The following is a 21,020-nucleotide window of genomic DNA, read 5'->3' on the forward strand; positions in this document are numbered from 1 at the left end:
TTAGCAGTCAGAAATAAAATACCAATTTTGTTTTAATGCCAAGCCAGTAGATAAAGAAGGGTGGATCCCTCATATAAACCTGCCAGGGGTCTAAATAAATAAATTGCAGAAAGCTTAAGTTTTCTCTCTTAAGCTTTATTTTGCTTTGATTTCACCTCAAGCATCAGTAGAAATTGAGTCTTCAGCAGTCCACATTCTGATTGTTTCAGCAAGGACTTTTTACCTACCTATAGAAACCCTCTGAAGAGACACAGGACAATAACTTAGAAAATGACCTACTTAGCAAGAAACTTAGTAAATGACCTAACAATTTCTTGCTGCTGTATCATAAAGATACAATTTAAATGCTGGAGAGGGTGCGGAGAAAAGAGAACCCTCTTACACTGTTGGTGGGAATGCAAACTATAACAAAAGTGTGATGATTCCTTAAAAAACTGGAAATAGAACTACCATATGACCCAGCAATCCCACTGCTAGGCATAAACACCGAGGAAACCAGAATTGAAAGAGACACGTGTACCCCAATATTCATCGCAGCACTGTTTATAATAGCCAGGACATGGAAGCAACCTAGATGTCCATCAGCAGACAAATGGATAAGAAAGCTGTGGTACATATACACAATGGAGTATCACTCAGCTATTAAAAAGAATGCATTTGAATCAGTTCTAATAGGGTGGATGAAACTGGAGCCTATTATACAGAGTGAAGTAAGTCAGAAAGAAAAACACCAATACAGTATATTAACATATATATATGGAATTTAGAAAGATGGTAACAATGACCCTGTATGCAAGACAGCAAAATAAGACACAGCTATAAAGAACAGACTTTTGGACTCTGGGAGAAGGCAAGAGTGGGATGATTTGAGAGAATAGCATTGAAACATGTATGTTACCATATGTGAAATAGATCACCAGTCCGTGTTCAGTGCATGAGACAGGGCGCTCAGGGCTGGTGCACTGGGACAACCCTAAGGGATGGGATGGGGAGGGAGGTGGGAGCGGGGTTCAGCATGGGCGACACATGTACCCCCATGGCTGATTGATGTCAGTGTATGGCAAAAACCACTACAATATTGTAAAGTAGTTCAGTTCCGTTCAGTCGCTCAGTCGTGTCCGACTCTTTGTGACCTCATGAACCACAGCACGCCAGACCTCCCTATCCATCACCAACTCCCGGAGTCCACCCAAACCCATATCCATTGTGTCAGTGATGCCATCCAACCATCTCATCCTCTGTCGTCCCCTTCTCCTCCAGCCCTCAATCTTTCCCAGCATCAGGGTCTTTTCAAATGAGTCAGCTCTCCACATCAGGTGGCCAAAGGCCAAAAGGTGGGCAAAGTAAAGTAATTAGCCTCCAATTTAAAAAAGATATGATTTAAAATGTTACTGCTGGACTTCCTTGGCAGTCAGGTGGTTAAGACTCCAAGCCCCAGTGGAGGGGGGATGGGGAGGCAGGTTTGATCCCTGGGGGACTAAATTTGCACATGCTGCCCAGCCAAAAACAAATGAAACATTGTTGCTAGTACAATGCCCGAATAAGCAGTACCCCCAGCCTAGACAACTGGAAAAGTAACCACAAGGAAAAGAACAGTTGAGGGCTGGGGGCAGTTTCCATCCACAGCGTGGACAGGACAGGTAGCCAGAGAGGCAGCCCAGCTCTAATGCAGGCCTTTCTTAAGGCTCAAGAGTTCAGGAGACACACCAAGAAGCATCAACTATTTTCCTTAGAGAAAGCACTTTATTTTCCATTTAAACAACTTGGTCACAGTACATTATTTAACATGAATGGCAGTCAGTCTTTAAATTTCCATTTGAAAGGCCTTGTGTCTGAGGTGATAAGAGGATACGAATACAAGTATAAAAACAGTGCAAAACATTTAGCCCACAGCCTCCAGAGTTGGCTTCAGAAATCCCCTCTAGCGTTGCTGAGTTAGTTACATTAAATATGAAATATAATATTAAATAAATTTTCCTGGGCTTCCTCTAGTCTAAAATCAGACCCAGAAATGCAATCAAATGAAAAGGCTCAGAAGCCCTAACAACTCAAACGGTCAAAATCACGCAGACTATAGGATCACAACATGATGAGTTTGTGAGTTCTGTAACACAGCATCTTGTCAGTGGCACCATCTGAAGAAACAGCAGATTTTAGTTGCATCCATAACTAGAATAGACTAGCTGTGGTTTTAAAGCTTTGCTCTTAAAAGTATGATTTTTCTAGAAGTAAAAGATGCCATCAGGAAGGTTAGAGTAGTGACGAGTCACAGGCCTGACGGAAATAGTCACAACCCCTAAAGAAGGTCTCTGTTCAACCAGTTTTTGACCTGCTGCTGCTACTACAGTGAAAAGCTTTGTGCCAACTGAAGTGGGAATAACTATCCATTAGAAACAGGATTAAATGTAGCTGATTTTGCAAAAAGTTTGTATTAGTCACAACAAACATCCACAAGAACATACTGAATTTTCTTCAGCATTAAGTGAAGCTTACTTCTCATTCACCACCTGCATCACATCTGTAATGTTTAATACAAAATGGCACACTTGTCAAGCTGCTGATGAGAAAACCATTTTCCAAACAGGTGCCTCAAGCAAAAGTTTCCATTATCCATTTCTTATTTGAGAAAATGCTTTTTAAAATACAGGATACCAAAATATGGCTAAAATGAAGTTGTCATATAAACCTACTTACCTAATTTAAAGAGACCTTAAACCTCACAAAACATTAATTTTTAAACATCCTGGTTAAAACTGTGCTTCAAGATGTCATATTTTTGCCTATATAAGTTGAGTTTTATAATAAAAAGGCTAACAGCCTACCCAAAGGAAATAGCCTATTAAGCAAATGGTCACTCTTACAGAGAACCTTACCAGCATTGTGTCTTCTGGCAGTGGAAGATTCTAGTATAGAAAATTTTTTCTTGCTAAAAATGTTACAAGTACCAAGGACTACTGCATAAGAGGAAGTCCGCAGCAGTCTTTCTGCTAGGCAGATGGTACACTGGAAGACAAGTACTTCATTCACCCAAGGAAACCACCACTACTTGGAAAGCAAAGATTTACAGGGTCCTAAACACACACACACGGGTGGCTGACATGAGAAGGGCAGCCCAGCATTCCCAAAACACACTTAAGGCTTGACTTCAGCAGCATCAGAGAAACCTACCAAAAAGGCATTGTCAACGGATGGTCAGCTTGCTTCAGGTGTGACCAGCAATAACCACAAAGTACTCTTTGGGTAGCATAAGAAACGTTTTTGAGTATTGAAGGATGTTCTCCCTTTATGCAGTCCTGATCCTTAATGGTTTCTCCCTCTTCCAAGTGGAACACTTTCTCTTCCCCAGGAAGAGGACACAGTGGCATGACCATAATATAAGTGGTCAGATCACAGTAGATCATTTAGTAAACTCCACGTCCAGTATGTTTAACAGAGGCTGAGGATGTGGGGTGACAGGGGGAGACCCACTTGTCTGCACCACATTGGGGCAAGCCTGCTCCTATGGCCAAGAAACTATGGGCTTCAGGTTTGCTGGGCAATTCCCCACGGTTACCACCACCATTCTCTGGGGATCATTCATTCACAGAGACCTTGTCCTTTAAAAGAACAAAATCCCTCATATGGTTCCAGATGGTAAAAAGGCTTGAAAGTCCAGGAGTACAGCTAAAGGACGTCTCAGAGTCTACAGAAACTGCTCACAGATAGTCCCTTGGCTGCTGCTCCTTTTGGTGCAAATACTTCAATAGGCTTTTACCTCCACAAAACCACTGAGCTTTGCAAAGGTTTGTGCTTTCTTCTATAAACTGCCAATCATGAAGTTCTCAAAGAACTTCAAACAAGCACCTTAATTGCAATCAGCCAGAATAATATGCAAAGAAAGTCCTTATCTGAGTGAGGGAAAACAGTGAATTGCCCATCCAGGTAACCCTATTGGGGGTGTGTTGTTATAAAGATGGTGATCATTCCTCATTCTCTCAGATCAGTCTGGTCTTTTGAGTACTCCTCATCTGCAGCTGGGGACTTCCCAGGTGGCGACAGTGGTAAAGCATCTGCTTGCCAATGCAGGAGATGTAAGAGATGCAGATGTGATCCCTGGGTCGGGAATATCCCCTGGTGGAGGAAATGGCATTCCACTCCAGTATTCTTGCCAGGAGAATCCCATAGACAGAGGAGCCTGGGGGGCTACAGTCATGGGGTCACAAAAGGGACACAACTGAGCCTCTGAGCAGACACACATCTTCAGCACACTGTATTTTCATTGTTGCTAAAGATTTGGCCAGAGGCCAAGATTACGGACTATCCTAACATTTCTGTTAATTTTATTATCAATTGCTAAACAATCTGAGTTGGCTCTGAATCTGGCATTCAGGAGACTATAATCAGAGATTTCTGGCCACGTGTGCTGTCCTTGACATTATTACTCTCTCTTATCTCCAACCCATACATAAAGAAATTAGTTATATCAGCTCCAATGAATTCCAAATAAATGCCTGATTCTGGGCCAGGGATAGGGCATTACTATACAAACCACAGACTGCTAACATCCCCAGACTTGCTCGTTGGCTCATCATCAATGTAATATGGAGTCTATCATTCATTAAACAGTCCATCTCTGGGGAGAGCAATGACAAGCTTGTATAAAAATGTGGTTTGTGTCTTGAGGAGAGCCTTGATTAATGGCAGGACTAGGGGTGGTGCCAGCTGCAGAGGGCAGAGATGTACAAGTAGCAATGTTTCCTCTCGACCTTTATAAACCTCTTGCTACAGCAGCACACACAGAAAGACTGAAAAAGCTGGAAATATTTTTCCTATGTTAAGCTATAAGCCAAGGCAAATTTAAGAACTCATGAATTCTTTGGGGTTTTATAAAGAAGTACAGGTACAAAACCAAGTATTTCAAGAGGGTATTTTCCCCATGTGATATCAATTGCCTCATCTTAATTCTATGGCAGAATGGGCCCATGCCAAATAGTTAATCCTTTATACATTTTCCATTTTGAGATATGATTAAAGAAACAATTTAGGAAGAACTAGGGAAGAACAGTAATCTATTAATTAGTGGAAACCACATATACCCTGTTTCTTCTCTCCCAGTGAGACACTTCTATCTTGGGCAAGGTGAATGAGAAGAAGGTGCAAGTTAAGTGGGAAGACATCAATCAGCCGCTCAAATAGAGCTCATGCCAGAACAATGTGAAAGCCAAAAGACTGGTTTTTGCAACTTAGTGCTGTTGCTGACAGTATCTGAATTACTTACGTGAACAAAAACGTCAAGCCCTTGATATAACCAGCCACCCTACCCAGAAAGAGAGTGAACTGTTTCCCACAGGAGTGTCTGTTCTTGTCCAGTCATTGTCACAAGTGTGCAAGCACCTGACCAGGCAAAACATGGGAAGGAAAAAACATTGATGCCTACTGGAGTTACCTGGAGTAAATCCAAACAGAATACATACATAAGAAGTAAGGTAAATATAAGAACTCATCACCTAAACTCATGACCACTGTACATTATACTAGTAATAATTATGCTTAAAATCATCAACTATCCTTTCAATATCAGATGATAGCATAAATCCATCTGGTCATCTATTTGAGTAGTTAACATCTAATACCTCAGAAAGAGAAATTCCCCTAACTGTACAACATGGTATTTGAGGATCTGTTTTTCACTCTGAAATGCTGAAAACGGATTACTCCAATAATACTAGCTTCAGTATTCTGACCTACAAATATTTTTTCCAGTCTTAGGATTCTCCTAATAATACTTCATACCTCTCTGGTGCTTTAGTTGTTTTTTCTGTTTTCTAACATAACCCATCCCTCACGGGACCCCCGCCCCCCAACATCCGCTCTGTGAGGTAGCCAGGGCAGGCATCAGTACCCACTTGACAGGTAAACCTGAGACTCGGCGAAGGGGCTTGACTGAGGGTCGAATGGCTATTCAGAATTGAAAGAGGGACTAGAAACTCTCCTGATCCAAGGCTCTTTCTCCCATAGTAATGGGTGGGAACTGCTTCTATCCGTTTGTGCATTAGCAATCCGCAACTTATGGTGACTTAGTTAGTAAGGTGACTGGAAAGGAATGGCTCTACTTTTACCTCTTAGATATAAAAATCTCTTTTTAAGTTATCAAGTCAGAAAAACTCATTTCTTCCCAGTCCAGCGCCTAAACCTGAGCATGGCCCTATAATGCCTTTAGGAAACAAGGGATAAACATGAGCATCCTGCGTGTACCGAAGTGTCCGACGCAAGGGAGCAGAGGGAGGAGCCACCCCCCACCCCTGGAGCCGTACAGAAGGCACTCAGACAATGTCCTCGGCAGGGTGGTGGAAGGGGTGCGCGCCCAGGGTGGAGAACTGGTGCCAGTTCCGCAGGAAGCCCCGATTGTACTGGCCTGTGTCCACGATGAGCCCGCAGAGCAGCCGGCGCCCCGTCTTCTGTCGCAGGGCCTGCTGTACCTCCCTCTCGGTCACGTTGTAGCTGATGTTTATCAGCTGGATTAGGAAGATGTAGGCCATGCTCCCCGTGATGATCACAGAGTACCACACGCAGGTGAAGCACAGAGCCGAGCTGGGAACGGGAAAGGCAGGTCAGGGTGGCCGACGCTTCGCGTTGAGAAAGCCGTCCGCATGGTACCATTTTACACACACAGTACTTACTCCTAAGGACTCTGGCACCTTCTCTGATTACCCCACCTTTCCCATCCTCGGAATGCCAATACCTGCTTCATTTATGACTATTAAGATGTCCTATTTTATCATTACTGGTGCCCCCTTTTCTAGGGTGTGAAACGGGAACAGTAAGGACCGTTTTGTGTGTTTTGCAGCCCCCATACAACCAACACAATACCTGACACAACACCATTCAAAATCTGTTTGCTGAATGAATAATTCCTAAATTGTTTTCAATGCAGAAGAAAATAAAGGCGCCATGAGATTGCCGAAAACGTCCCTCCAGGAACTGTTGGTGGGAACCCAGGAGCAATGCTGCTGCTACTGCTGCTGCTGTCGCGTCAGTCGTGTCCGACTCTGTACAGCCCCATAGATGGCAGCCCAACAGGCTCCTCCGTCCCTGGGATTCTCCAGGCAAGAACACTGGAGTGGGTTGCCATTTCCTTCTCCATGCATGAAAGTGAAAAGTGAAAGTGAAGTCACTCAGTCGTGTCCGACTCTTAGCGACCCCATGGACTGCAGCCCACCAGGCTCCTCTGTCCATGGGATTCTCCAGGCAAGAGACTGGAGTGGGGTGCCATTGCCTTCTCTGATGAGCAATGCTGAGGTTATTCATCTCCGTCCTCTCAGGTTGCTGAGCACAAGTCAGAGGACAGCTCCCCGCACAGGCAGCCCTTTCCTGGTCAGCTCCGCAGGAGTATCAGGAGCACAACCACATTTCAAACCCCACTTCTGCAAACCAAACAAAACCCCATGGGGCAAGAAAGCCCCTTCCAGCTCATCTGATGTCTGCCAATTGGTTATTTTCGGTCAACATGTGCAAATGAGTTAGCTGGAAACTGGTTCAGAATCTTCACTGTTAAGCTGAAAGGGATGATTAAAGCACTTCAAAGATGAGAACAACTAAGACCCAGGGAGGAGACGTGAATCGTTGGTCCACAGCACTGAGAACATAGTAGCTGGACTATGTTCCTCGTTTCATTTATGAGGCCCACAGGTTAAAAACTCATGCTTACTAACATACAAGGACCCTCAAGGTCCTTTGCTTTCTTCTCACTCTTTGTTTTCAGGACAGTCTGCTTTGTCTGCCCAGGCGCTTGTCTGTACCAGTCCATGGACAGCTCTGCTCCTTGCTATTACAGACCCAGACATTCATGGGCATTAGAACAGACGGGCCCTCCTCGGGTTAAGAGTGTCCTTTCCTCTTTATGTTGAGTCTTCATAGGTGGTGAAATTCTTCAGTAACTACTATTCTTAGTGGCTTGTGATAAATGTCCTAAAGCAGAGTTTTGAGTGAGGGGGATGGGGGGCTAGGCCAAAGCTAAAAAAATTCCAGCTTCTGTTAAAACATGGCAATCCTCACATTAGATAAATGGGCCCCAACCTAAAAACGCTGAAGGAAATTTTGACCTAGATACTATAGTGATCATGAGTGGTGATTAAAAAAAAAAAAAGTAGAACAGAAAAAAAAAATCAATGGAGGTTAAATAGAAAAGAAAGGTTATAGAGATTGTAAGCATTTCAGAAAAGGGTCAGAAGCAATAAATTAAGACTGGGCTACAGAGCACCAGAAAGCAGCAATGAAGTGAAACATCCCCTGATACTCATCCCCAGAGACTGAGAGTTATTGCAGTTTCAGCTACCTTTGGCATGCCAGTGGTCACTTGAAGTCCCTGAGTAAGCCTGGTCTTACCTGGAGAGCACTAGTTTCTCACTTTTTAAGGTCAGTGCTCCTTGTGACATCACCCGAGAAAAATGCACATATCCAGTGCACAGTTGTGTACTAGCAATTCTGGGGCTACCCAGCACCCCTAGAACCTGTCCCGTGTTTTGGGTGAGAACTCCTCACCCAGCCGCAGATCACAGCCCCTTATGCTGACTGCAAATCCACTCCCTCTTCCAGGGGCCCCTGTATGGGGATCTCACCTGTAATTTGCATAAACTCCAGGGCAATAGAAGAGAGCTGTGAAGACACTTCTGTCTGTACAGATGGTGTCCAAGGTCAGCGTTATCCCATACACCGAGGTGAGCAGGAAGACCAAAAGGGCAAGTATAAATGCTTGATGGTTTGATTCTCCGACACAGCTATTTATCCTCAAAACAGCACAAGGGGGAAGAAAGCAAACATGTCTTTAAAAGTTCTCTATGTAACTCAATAAACAAGAAAGCATTTAATACAGGGATAGTATGCATTTCAGTTATTAAAAAAAATATGTTCTCTTGTTTTCCACTTTTAGGGAATTAAAATTTTGTCTGCTGAGAGATGTACTCTTACATTCTCTAATCTTTGCAAAGAGAAATCATCTCATTAGTTTAAGGACAAGAGTACGTGAAAAGTAAAACACAGCTAAGAAATCTTTCTAGATATTAGTGAGGTCTGTCACCCAGTGTTAAGAGTTAACACTGTCATCACTGCCATAAGGATAAGATGGTATCAGAGTTATAAAAACTTAAAAATGCTAAATCAGAAGTATTACACAGTGTGGGAAAAAAAACCCTATTAAATACATATATTAATAAAAGATTCCAGGAGGTTAGAAATGCAGTGTGGGGCTGGAGAACAGCTCAATAGTATGCAGACTACTTGTCATGTACAGAGTTCCATGTCATGGCCGTTTGCAGGGCACGTGGACGGGCACATCAGGATAATCCATGGGCAGAGATCTCATAAGCGAGGCTGTCAGGCCCTCTGCAAACCAGCGCTTGCAAATGGACCACCACCACCCCACACGCACATACACAGGCATACATGAGAATAAATGATGAAGACAGAGAAGAAGAAAACCTAAAAATGAAAATACCTGTTTACTCCTAAAGCCCAAAGCCCCAGAAAAACAGCTGTCCCTGTTCACAAGCCTTGAACTTAAGGTCCGCTTCTGTGCCGTCCGGGCGGTCAGCACCCTTTTCCACATCCCCTTCTAAGAGGGAGAGTGGAACATGATCAGAATGCTAGGCGTAAAAAGAGTAATTCACTGACTGTGACTGCCTCAAGAGCAAGAAAGTTGTGAACAAGCTACTGAGAACATTCATATCTGAGTGAATCACACCCCTTTTAAGATTTAGTCAGTGAAGCTGCAACATTTTCTTTAAAAGTCACATTTCACATCTTACGGGCCTCAGGTGTCCTCATTTGTCACTGGGCAGCAGAGAAGTGCCCCAAAAAAGCCCACTTCTGCACAGATAACCAGATAGGGAATTATCTGGAAGAGCCTTAAGAATGTAGACTAGAAATCACTGGTACATCTAAATGATGGAAGAATACACAGTCAGAGGATAAGAGTCACCTAGAGGCACAGGAACATGTTCCTAAGCTCTGTGAGGGAGACGCACCTGTATTACTTCTAATACATTCTTTTTTTAAATGTCATTCAACTGTAGATACCTCTCTCTTAGTAAGGAGAAAATGAGGGGCAGCTAAGAAGAGAAAGCCCAAAAAAAAAAAAACACCTTCAGGAAATGACTGAAAAGAACTAAATTTGTGAAGCTCGAAAAACCGATGACTAAGTGGCAACACCATATACAGCCCACAAATATCTACAAGGTGTAAAGCTGGGAGCGGGAGAGACGAGGATGGAAACAAAGGGAAAGCACGCCCCGCGAGTCTCAGGAGGGCTTCTGTAGGCTCCGCGAGCCTCCAGATCTTTCCAACATACCAGACACAGTGGTGATCCATCCTCCTCACACAGATGCCGCAGATCCGGCAGTGCCACGCCCGGGCTGGCCGCACCAGCTGGCACTTGGCGCACCAGTCGTCCTTCCCTTTGGCCGGGCTTCCGGCCGACGTCCTCGGGGAGTCCTTAGTCTCATCCTTGGGTGCGCGGTTGTTGAGACCGCCAGACAGATCTGCGCTGGGGAACCCCTTGGGCTTCTCAGGCCCTTTTCTGTTCAGGCATTCGACCTGGCTGCCACTTAGAGCCCTGTCATTGTGTGCTGGGTTTCTGAGGTAGCCTGGATTCTTCTTGGCTCTGTACAAGGCGAAGAGGATGAGCAATAACCCGCAGGTAAGAAGAGCCAGCCGAGTGGGCCCCACACGCCCCTTGGGGACCACTTCCTGCAGGAACACATAGTACATGTAGCCCAGAGAGAACAGTCCGAGGCTCAGGAAAAACAGAGTCTGTTCTTTCCTTCTGTGAGTGAGGTAGTAGTACCACAGAGCCAGCACGGGGAGGGAGGTCAAAACCACCACCCCAAGGAGAAAATGCCAGGAAGCCACTCGGAGGAAGACAGGCAGCAGGAACAGTGGGGGAAGGATGCTAATGTTAACTTTCTTGGCTCCCCTAAGCCAAGGAATCCGGAGGCGGTCTGAGATCGTGTCCATGATCTTTTCACAGGTCTCAGGCTGCACGGACTTACACGTGATCCATCTATTCAGAAAGAGCACAGAGAAGGCCCATGGTACATGTTTGTTGAATTAAAAACCACCCCACACTGCAGGCCAGACAGCAAGGTAAATGATAAAAGATGCCAAAGGCCAAGGGTTTAACTTCCTTACTATTAAACAAGAGCCTTACAGATTCATGTATAATTTTTTAATTCAAATGATAAAATATTTAGATATTTAACAGAACTATTTCTACATGGAACAAATACAAGGGAATACACACATATTCCACCTAAGTACTGTTTAGACTTGGGTAGGTGTCGAGACATAAAACTCTCAAAAAAACCATTTACAATCTAGTTGTGAAGACAACACAGGAATTCAAGAAATATTAGATAAGTGACAAAATAATAAAATCGCCCAATGAACTATACAGGCCAACACTGTAAAGTATGCTCAGAAGAGAGGACACATTTCTGGGTGGAGTCATCACAGGGGTCTTTGTGGAAAAGGGAATCTGTGCTGGAACTTGATGCTGGCTAGTACTCATCTGGGTGGGGAGGAAGGCAAGGAGGCGTTCTGTGGAGAGACCAGCTGCTGCTGCTGCTGCTGCTGCTAAGTCGTTCAGTCGTATCTGACTCTTCGCAACCCCATGGACTGCAGCCTACCAGGCCCCTCCACTCATGGGATTTTCCAGGCAAGAGTACTGGAGTGGGGTGCCATTGCCTTCTCCTGGAGAGACCTGAGTGCAGCACAAAACCCATCCTGCGCCTGGAGAGTAAACCAGTTCAGGAGGGCAGGGGGTAGCGTCAGGAAGCGTAGAGATCACACTCAGTTCAGTTTGGTCCCTCAGTTGTGTCCGACTCTTGGCGACCACATGGACTGCAGTACGCCAGGCTTCCCTGTCCATCACCAACTCCCAGAGCTTGCTCAAACTCATGTCCGTCAAGTCAGTGATTGCCATCCAACCATCTCATCCTCCATCATCCCCTTCTCCTCCTGCTTTCAATCTTTCCCAACATCAGGGTCTCTTCCAGTTCTTCGCATCAGGTGGCCAAAGTATTGAAGTTTCAGCTTCAGCATCAGTCCTTCCAATGAACATTCAGGACTGATTTCCTTTAGGATAGACTGGTTTGATCTCCTTGTAGTCCAAGGGACTCTCAAGAGTCTTCTCCAACACCACAGTTCAAAAGCATCAATTGTTTGGCACTCAGCTTTATTTATAGTCCAGCTCTCACATCTATACATGACTACTGGAGAAAAAAAGCTTTGACTAGACAGACCTTTGAGGCAAAGTAATGTCTCTGCTTTTTAATATGCTGTCTAGGTTGGTCATAGGTTTTCTTCCTAGGAGCAAGTGTCTTTTAATTTCATGGCTGCAGTCACCATCTGCAGTGATTTTGAAGCCCCCCAAAATAAAGTCTCTCACTGCTTTCATTGTTTCCCTGTCTATTTGCCATGAAGTGATCATGACCGGATGCCATGATCTTAGTTTTCTGAATGTTGAGCTTTAAGCCAACTTTTTCACTCTCCTCTTTTACTTTCATCAAGAGGCTCTTTAGTTCTTCTTCGCTTTCTGCCATGAGGGTGGTGTCATCTGCATATCTGAGGTTATTGATATTTCTCCCAGCAATCTTGATTCCAGCTTGTGCTTCATCCACTCCAGCATTTCGCATGATGTACTCTGCATATAAATTAAATAAACATGGTGACAATATACAGGCTTGATGTACTCCTTTCCCAGTTTGGAACCAGTCTATTGTTCCATGTCCAGTTCTAACTGTTGCTTCTTGACCTGCATACAGATTTCTCAGGAGGCAGGTCATGTGGTCTGATATTCCCATCTCTTTAAGAATTTTCCACAGTCTGTAATGATCCACACAGTCAGGCGTACAATACAGCAGAAGTAGATGTTTTTCTGGAACTCTCTTGCTTTTTCTATGATCCAGTGGATGTTGGCAATTTGATCTCTGGTTCCTCTGCCTTTTCTAAATCCAGCTTGAACATCTGGAAGTTCATGGTTCGTGTACTGTTGAAATGTGGCTTGAAGAATTTTGAGTATTACTTTGCTAGCGTGTGAAATGAGTACAATTGTGCAGTAGCTTGAGCATTCTTCAGCACTGCTTTTCTTTGGGATTGGAATGAGAACTGATCTTTTCCAGTCCTGTGGCCACTGCTGAGTTTTCCAAATTTGCTGGCATATTGAGTGCAGCACTTTCACAGCATCATCTTTCAGGATTTGAAATAGCTCAACTGGAATTCTATCACCTCCACTAGCTTTGTTCCTAGTAATGCTTCTTAAGGCCCACTTGTGTTCACATTCCAGGATGTCTGGCTGTAGGTGAGTAATTATACCATTGTGATTATCTGGGTCATGAAGACCTTTTTTATATAGTTCTTCTGTGTATTCTTGCCACCTCTTCTTAATATCTTCTGCTTCTATCAGATCCATACCATTTCTGTCCTTCATTGTGCCCAACTTTGCATGAAATGTTCCCTTGGTATCTCTAACTTTCTTGAAGAGATCTCCTTATGCCAAAATTCAGACTTAAACTGAAGAAAGTAGGGAAAATCACTAGACCATCCAGGTATGACCTAAATCAAATCCCTTACAATTATACAGTGGAAGTGACAAACAGATTCAAGGGATTAGATCTGATAGACAGAGTACCTGAAGAACTATGGACGGAGGTTCGTGACACTGTACAGGAGGCGGTGATCAAGAAAAAGAAATGCAAAAAGGCAAAATGGTTGCCTTACAAATAGCTGAGAAAAGAGATCACACTAGTATGACTCAAATGACGGAGTCTGGTGGACAGGTGGTATTGTTGAATTTTTTGCATACTTAGGCTATTATGGAAAGGAACAGTTGAAGGAAGGATAACATCAATTTTAGAAATTTAGAATTTTAAAGAATAGGGCTAGACCTGGAAATGAATGGGAACTAATTATACGGGAGGCATACAGAGCAGCACGTTTATGGAAACGCTGGGAGCTCATCTCCAGAGAAGGATATGAAGAGAAGGGAACTCAGGGGCAGCTCAGGTCTCAAGGGTTGGGAGGCAGGAAGAGTTAGAAGGCTAATGGAAAAGCAGTGGTTTTGAGTGATGCAGGTTACAGAAAAGGCATCATTTCTCCATTCATTAGTCCAAAGTGCTCCATTTTCTCAGGATGGAAAATCTTAGGATTTTACCTAAGTCTAAAGAACCTATACTTAAAGGTACCTGTAAAAGATTATACAGGGCCTTTTAGGTGGCTCAGTGGTAAAGAATCCACCTGCAATGCAGGAGACATGGGTTTGACCCCTAGATCAGAGAGATCCCCTGGAGAAGGAAATTACAACCTACTCCAGTATTCTTGCCTGGGAAATCCCATAGACAGAGGAGCCTTAGGGACTACAGTCCATGGGGTTGCAAAAGAGCTGGACACAACTTAGCACTAAACAATAATAAGACATTATACACACTGTCAAGGAAGAATTATAAAGGGGTTATGGAATACTAGACTGCAGTAGTCCCCAGGAATGCTTCTCATGGCAAGATTAACATACCCAAGATGTAAGTCAGCAATATACCATTTCATTGACTTTTTTTAAACCAGAAGTAATTACCAATGTGGAGAAGGCAATGGCACCCCACTCCAGTACTCTTGCCTGGAAAATCCCATGGACAGAGGAGTCTGGTGGGCTACAGTCCATGGGGTTGCTAAGAGTCGGACACGACTGAGCGACTTCACTTTCACTTTTCACTTTCATGCATTGGAGAAGGAAATGGCAACCCACTCCAGTGTTCTTGCCTGGAGAATCCCAGGGACGTGGGAGCCTGGTGGGTTGCCGTCTATGGGGTCGCACAGAGTCGGACACGACTAAAGCGACTTAGCAGCAGCAGCAGCAGCAGCAATTACCAATGGGGAAAGCAAGTATCCACCATCCTTGTCCTCCCCACACTATGCTTTCCATGTGATAACAGTTTTTAAATATATAATTACTTAGAAAATGGATAAAGACCAGGTTATTACTATTTGGTACAAAATTTTTTCAGTGATGTTAGAAACTGGTTCTTTGGATAGTTAATTTTCATCACTTGGGATAATGGTGAAAATAAAAGCCAAATGTAACACCATCAATCAGGATAGTGCTGCTGCTCATGCTGAAAACAACCCGTCCAGGGTAGGATCATGCCTCTTGCTGGATCGCCTCCCCAGAAAGAAGGGTGAGACCGATTTTCCAACCCTCAAGGCCCTTTGTGGCCAAGTGCAAGCCAGTCCCAAGGTGTCAGTCTCTGAATGCTGAGACCACTGAGAATGTAGGAACTTCCTGGTACTAATGTGTTCATTTTAAACTTACAGATTGTACTGGCCTGCATTTTATTTTTTTATACAATTTAACTTGTCTACTATTCCATTATCTGCCTGTTCTCTCCATCATCTTCTCCCTTTAAATGAGAAATAATAATTCCTAATAAACTGGGCTGAACAGACAGTTGTGCACTACTGAATAATGATTCATCTTTATCAAGCCCTCACACTTGACACAGAAGACAACTTTCAGTTGGAGATAAGTAGAAACAGAATGAAGAACAAATTCTAGTGTTCTGGATGGCTAAGCGCCAAGTATACATAGTAGTTCTCAAAAGGGCCGGTGGGGTCAGTATCAAGAAACACACAGTGCTTACCTATCACACCCTTCGTCCAGATCTTGGCAATCACACAAACAAGCAGCCACGTGGTTCTTTTCCCCATTTCGATCTATGTACTCGCAGCAGCACAGGGGCTCCAATTCAGGTTCTTCCGCTTTGGTTTTCTTCACTGGCTTCATAGTGCCCTTCTGGGTCGTGATTTCCACCTGTCACTACGAGGCACACGAAGCCCTCAGAAAGAAAAGTGGAACGAATACAACTCACATCTCGTAAACACATCCACTTCCATCTCTGATTAACCACCAACGCCTGAGAATTAAAAAATGAGAACGAGGGGGAGGTGGTCCCCTTTTCATCAGGATTTTCTGGCTGTCCTTGGCCAGACGCAGAGCTCTAGGGCTCCAGCCGCTTCCGAGCTGCCTTCAATGCCAGGTACCCCCGATCCAGGACCAGCGCCGTCTGGGCACCAGCGGTTCCCATGACGACAGCCGACTATGCGGCCCGGGACAGCCCGGGCGCGGGTGGCTGCGCTCACCTGCGGGTGCGGGCTGGGGAGAACCGAGCTGTCCCCGCCCGAAGCTTGGGTGCGGATGGAAACACCCTCGGGGCTGCGGGCGGAAACAAAGCGTCTACCCGCTGGGGCCGACGACCCGGCTCGGGAGAGGAGCTCGGTCAACGCTCGGGGTCGCCGTCCAGCCCCGCTTCTCCTCAGCAGGCTGGGCGCGCCTCTACCGCCCCCGTCAATCGCAAGAACGTGGGCGGACCGAGAACGCCACGCCGCCCAGCCCGAAGAATGACCTTGGGAGGGAAGTTACCTGCGCTCCGGAGCCGAGGTGCGGCCACAGCCAAAGAGGCCGAGGCGGAGAGGAGCAGGGTTGGCTTCTCCCGGGGCGCGGACGCGGCTCCGGGATCTCTGCTCCGCTGGGTTACGGGCGCGATGACTGGAGTCTCGGGGACCCCGGCTCCGCTCTCTGCTGCCGCCCACCTGTGACCACAGCCGGCCGCCGCCCGGGCGGTGCTCCCGCCTCCCCGCGGCGTCCCCGCCGCCCCCGGGCCGGCGGGGTTCAGCGCCGCAGGTCCGTGAGCTTCCGGGTGCCCCGCCCCCGGCGCCGGGGATCCCCGCCCGCTCGCACGTGCGAAGGCCCCCCCTGCCCTAGCGAGGCCCCTCCCCGGCCCGCGGCCCGGGCGCCCGGGGGCGCAGAGGAGCCGAGCTCGGGCTCCCGGAGCCGGTCCAGGCGGTCGGGCCCCGGGCTGGCCCCGCACCTCCGCCCCACCCCGCCCGGCCCCGCGGGTGCCTGCGGGCGGTGCGTGGGCGGGGCAGCCTCGGGAGCCTCGGGTCGGGGAAGGCGCGGAGGCGGAAATACGGGAAACCCCGGAGCCGGGAGGGTTTCCGAAGTACAGGAGAGCCGTGGGTCGGCCAGTCTCACTGAGACTACAGCAACAGGCGTTGGTGGAGCTCTCCACCGCGAATTGTTACCGATGTACCGCCCCCAAATTCGCTAACCTTCTCTTAAAGGCCCATCCCTGTCCTTGATCTGTTAATTATCCAACTTGTTCATTTTCATGATTTCCGGCAAGCAGTCTGCATTAGACCAGCAGGCTGCATATTAGAAATAAAAACTGCCCTAGGATGAGAGTCCTTTTTGGGTTTTAATTTTGCACAAAAAATTTTTAAAGCGTGTCGGCCCATGTATATATTTTTACTGAAACAGGGTTTCTAGTTTGGGGAGGGTTTGACAGAAAAAGAAGAAAAACAACTTAGACATTTTGGATTTTATTTATACTCAGTTTACATAAGCTCAAATACAGTTAATTGAATTCTGCATACATATTTAGTCATAATTTATAAAGCAACTTTGGTAACTTTCTTTTGAGGTATTTTATGAAGTACAAGTTTTGAGGAAACATCACAAAAATATTCAGCTTCTTATTGACCATTTTTGTGAACTTAACAGAGAACAAGTTTTAGAGTGACAATCCAGTCATTCTTGCTCACAGTCAGACACCTCATAAATCCTTATCAAAAAACCTCCAGGTACCTACACTGGTAGGTAGGTTAGTTGGGATTCACCCAGAGAAACCTGGTTCTCCTCTAATCCAGTCAATACTTTTCTGTCTCTGTGGGCATCGCAAAAATGACTTTAGCAATCCCATGTGGCTTGGATGACTCTGGGCAAAAAAACATTTAAAGGCAATTGTTATTCAAACAGTAAGAATATATACAAATTATTCTGCAATGTCTCTCTCTTGTTCCAGGGACATAACTTGTATTAAGACACATATGCCTAACAACTTTGAAAGAGCCAAAGCTCCTGTCTGATTTACAACTTGTCAGCGCACTTGTATTGGGAGATAATGCCCCCCAAAATCTTCATTAAAGAGTTAAAGTTTGTGTCTGGCTTACAACTGACTGACTATAGCCACATGTGAATGAGTAAATAAAGCCATACGTGGCTACTGAAAAGTAATCCACAAATTATTTTCAACCAGATGGCTCATTTCCATCATAAAAGTTTGCTAAGCTGAAGCCAAGCTTGGTTCAAGTATGCATTTGCTCCGACACTAAAATGCCCAGGTTTTAACATAATCTTTTTAAAACTCAGAGCACAGTTCTTCATTTTGAGGGTTGGTATCCTACATGTTTCCTTTTCTGAAGTGGACTCTTCTGCCATTTGATGTATGAAGAGGCAAGCTAATTGCACCTCTGACAGCCACCTGAAGAAACACCTATTTCCTTCATACACGACATGGCTGAAGAATCTTTCAGATAATCATCAACATGCAGATTCAAAAGGTTCAACTATTGAATTTCCTTGCTAAATAAATGAAGACACTGTAATATTTACAGTACACAAAGCTATGTTATAATATATGCCTGAAAACTGATCCTTCAAAGATAATAATGATTTAGAGGCTTCTTCCGTTGTCTTCTTTATCCTCTTTAATGTTTACCTGTGAAAACAGCCTAATGGATGCAAACTAATTCTGTGCTAACAGATAAACTTAGAGCATCAAACTTCAAACCTCACTGTGAAAATGAGGCCATACCACTCAGCTCTTTTTGTGTCACAGAACTTCAAATCCACAAAATATTTCATGCTTCACTGGAGAAATTCACAGCTTAGAATTATGTATAAGAAATGAAAGGATGGATTCTTAAGGCTGTCAGAGGCTAATTCTCCAATAACTGTTATTAAAAAGAATGTTCATCTTAGAAGTATGAATAATGAGAAAATATTGAAATGTTCCTATGACCATTCAAATCCTTCATCTTCTGGTTTTCTTCAAGATGTTGTCTTTTGGTTCCACATATCTCTACCATTTTGGTCCTTAAGATCACTAGCTTTGGATAGTCATGCCAGTCTTGTTCTTACTTAGTAGATCAAAGGTTCTCTGAAGCATAATGAGTGAGCTCTTCAACTGCAGAGAAAAATTTTCAAAATCACATTGTTTAAATTTTTCTGATTATTTGTATGCCAAAAGTTTGCATTTAATAAAATTGTCTATACTGATGCCCAAATAAAAGACTGATTATCAAATGCCTTATTCTTAGGTTATCTGTCAGTGTGAAAGGGCTCTTCCAGTTTGCTGCAGTGCTGTACTTCTTCCTACAACATACTGCCGTGTACTCTACCTACCAATAAGTCTATTCATCAGAAAATCCAAAGTGAGGAGCTTGTTTTCTGAAATGGTTTCTGAAGCTGCAGTGGTCTCCCCACCATCCCCTAAACAACTCAAGTTCCACTCCAGGCCTTTGCTTGCTATAATGCTCATGTTCATCTCCACCTATCGAAAACTGAGCCATCCCCACTGTTTCCCCTAATCATCCTGCCTCTAAACTCCTAAATTATTACTACTTACTTTGACGCTTAATTTTGTACTTTTTTAAGTAGTCTTTATCATACACATGGACATCTGATATCTCTAATAAAATTCTAGACAACTTGAGAGCAAAAATTATATCTTATTCTTTTTTGTAGTCATTTTTAAATTCATTCTTTCAACAAATATTTTTTGTACACCTGTTACATGCTAGGCACTGTGCTAAGTCCTGGGTATATAATGGTGAACCAAATAGGCACTGTTCCTGCTTTCATGGAACTCACAGACTAGTGAGGGACTCAGAACCAAAACAAATAATCACAGCCATAAATATATACTTATACACTATGATACCAAGTTTTTCACTTGAACAACTGGAAGATGATAGTATCATTTTTTGAAATTATTTCAATTAGAGGAGAACTGAGTTTGGCTCAGGATGAAAACTGGATTCTGTTTTAGACACAATCAGTTTGGGGCACCTGTTGCTGCTACTGCTAAGTCACTTCAGTCGTGTCTGACTCTGTGCAAACCCATAGACGGCAGCCCACCAGGCTCCCCCGTCCCTGGGATTCTCCAGGCAAGAACACTGGAGTGGGTTGCCATTTCCTTCTCCAATGCATGAAAGTGAAAAGTGAAAGTGAAGTCGCTCAGTCGTGTCCAACTCTTAGAGACCCCATGGACTGAAACCTACCAGGCCCCTCCATCCATGGGATTTTCCAGGCAAGAGTACTGGAGTGGGGTGCCATTGCCTTCTCCGGGGCACCTGTTAGCATCTAGGTAAAGACACCAAGTTAGCAAGTGGCTGTATGAGTCTGGACTTGGAGAAGAGGTCAGGGTGAGACAGATGCTTTGGGAGCCATTGGTGTGTGTGGTATTCTAAGTTAGGGGAGCAGCTGAGATAACCTAAAGGGCAGTAAAGGAGAAGGGAATGGACTCTAATGCAGAAGTCTGCAGCACTGGGCCAGGATGAGGTCAGGTAGAGGAGATGGTTTTAACCAGCAAATAGCAGTTTTACATTATGCTAAGTGAAAGAAGCCAGGCATGAAAGACCATATATTATATGATTCCATTTATATGAAATGTCCAGAATAGGCAAATCCATAAAAACAGAAAGCAGTGATTATCAGGAGCTGAGAGAGTAAGGGATGGGAGTGACTGCTCATGACTCCAGGGCTTCTTTGGGGGATGATAAAAATGCTCTGGAATTAGACAGTAGTCCCTTTTCATTAGTATAATTATTGATATAATTGTATTTAAGTCTGTTATTACTGATGTTCTTTAGTCACTAAGTCATGTCCAACTCTTTTGCGACCCCACGGACTGTAGCCCTCCCCACCCTCCCCTAAAGCTCTTCTGTCCATGGGATTCCCCAGGCAAGAATACTGGAATGGGTTGCCATTTCCTTCTCCAGGAGATCTTCCCAACCCAGGGATCGAACCTGTGTCTCCTGCATTGGCAGACAGGTTCTTTACCACTGAGCCACAGGGAAGCCCATAAGATGGTGAGATGGCATTACCAACTCAACACACATGAATCTGGGCAAACTCTGGGAGACAGTGGAAGATA

The 21,020-nt window shown here is 44.7% G+C and overlaps 2 protein-coding genes across 12 annotated transcripts in view; both read right to left on the minus strand.

The window, feature by feature from the left end:
- Positions 1-1,723: 1,723 nt before the first annotated feature.
- On the minus strand, positions 1,724-16,584 carry ZDHHC23 (zDHHC palmitoyltransferase 23). Of its 3 annotated transcripts, none has more exons than XM_086405706.1 (5): positions 16,445-16,584; positions 15,666-15,841; positions 10,325-11,035; positions 8,598-8,765; positions 1,724-6,570 (listed from the first exon to the last, which is right to left on the minus strand). In XM_086405706.1, exons 2-5 carry the CDS (start codon positions 15,806-15,808, stop codon positions 6,303-6,305), a joined length of 1,290 nt encoding a protein of 429 aa, XP_086261832.1. In that variant the 5' UTR covers positions 15,809-15,841; positions 16,445-16,584; the 3' UTR covers positions 1,724-6,302. The 3 variants fall into 3 exon arrangements, with proteins under 3 accessions (XP_086261832.1, XP_086261843.1, XP_086261824.1); XM_086405717.1 differs by having other exon boundaries at positions 8,598-8,756; positions 15,666-15,860; XM_086405698.1 differs by having other exon boundaries at positions 15,666-15,860.
- Positions 16,585-17,387: 803 nt separating this feature from the next.
- Positions 17,388-21,020, minus strand: part of GRAMD1C (GRAM domain containing 1C) — a 99,358-nt gene continuing 95,725 nt past the window's right edge. For 5 of the 9 annotated variants that reach the window (XM_086405530.1, XM_086405561.1, XM_086405544.1 and 2 more), the window contains 2 exons: positions 20,146-20,227; positions 17,388-19,049 (listed from right to left, as the gene is read on the minus strand). In XM_086405530.1, coding sequence (XP_086261656.1) covers positions 19,012-19,049; positions 20,146-20,227 — 120 coding nt within the window. In that variant the 3' untranslated portion in view covers positions 17,388-19,011. The remainder of the gene's footprint in view (positions 19,050-20,145; positions 20,228-21,020) is intronic. The other 4 variants (XM_086405536.1, XM_086405596.1, XM_086405580.1 and 1 more) reach the window with 1 other exon arrangement.

The sequence above is a fragment of the Bos grunniens genome, chromosome 1, assembly GCF_055505025.1.
Source record: "Bos grunniens cultivar Pamir isolate PY7600 chromosome 1, Bosgru_T2T1.0, whole genome shotgun sequence".
Classification (NCBI taxonomy): Eukaryota; Metazoa; Chordata; class Mammalia; order Artiodactyla; family Bovidae; genus Bos; species Bos grunniens.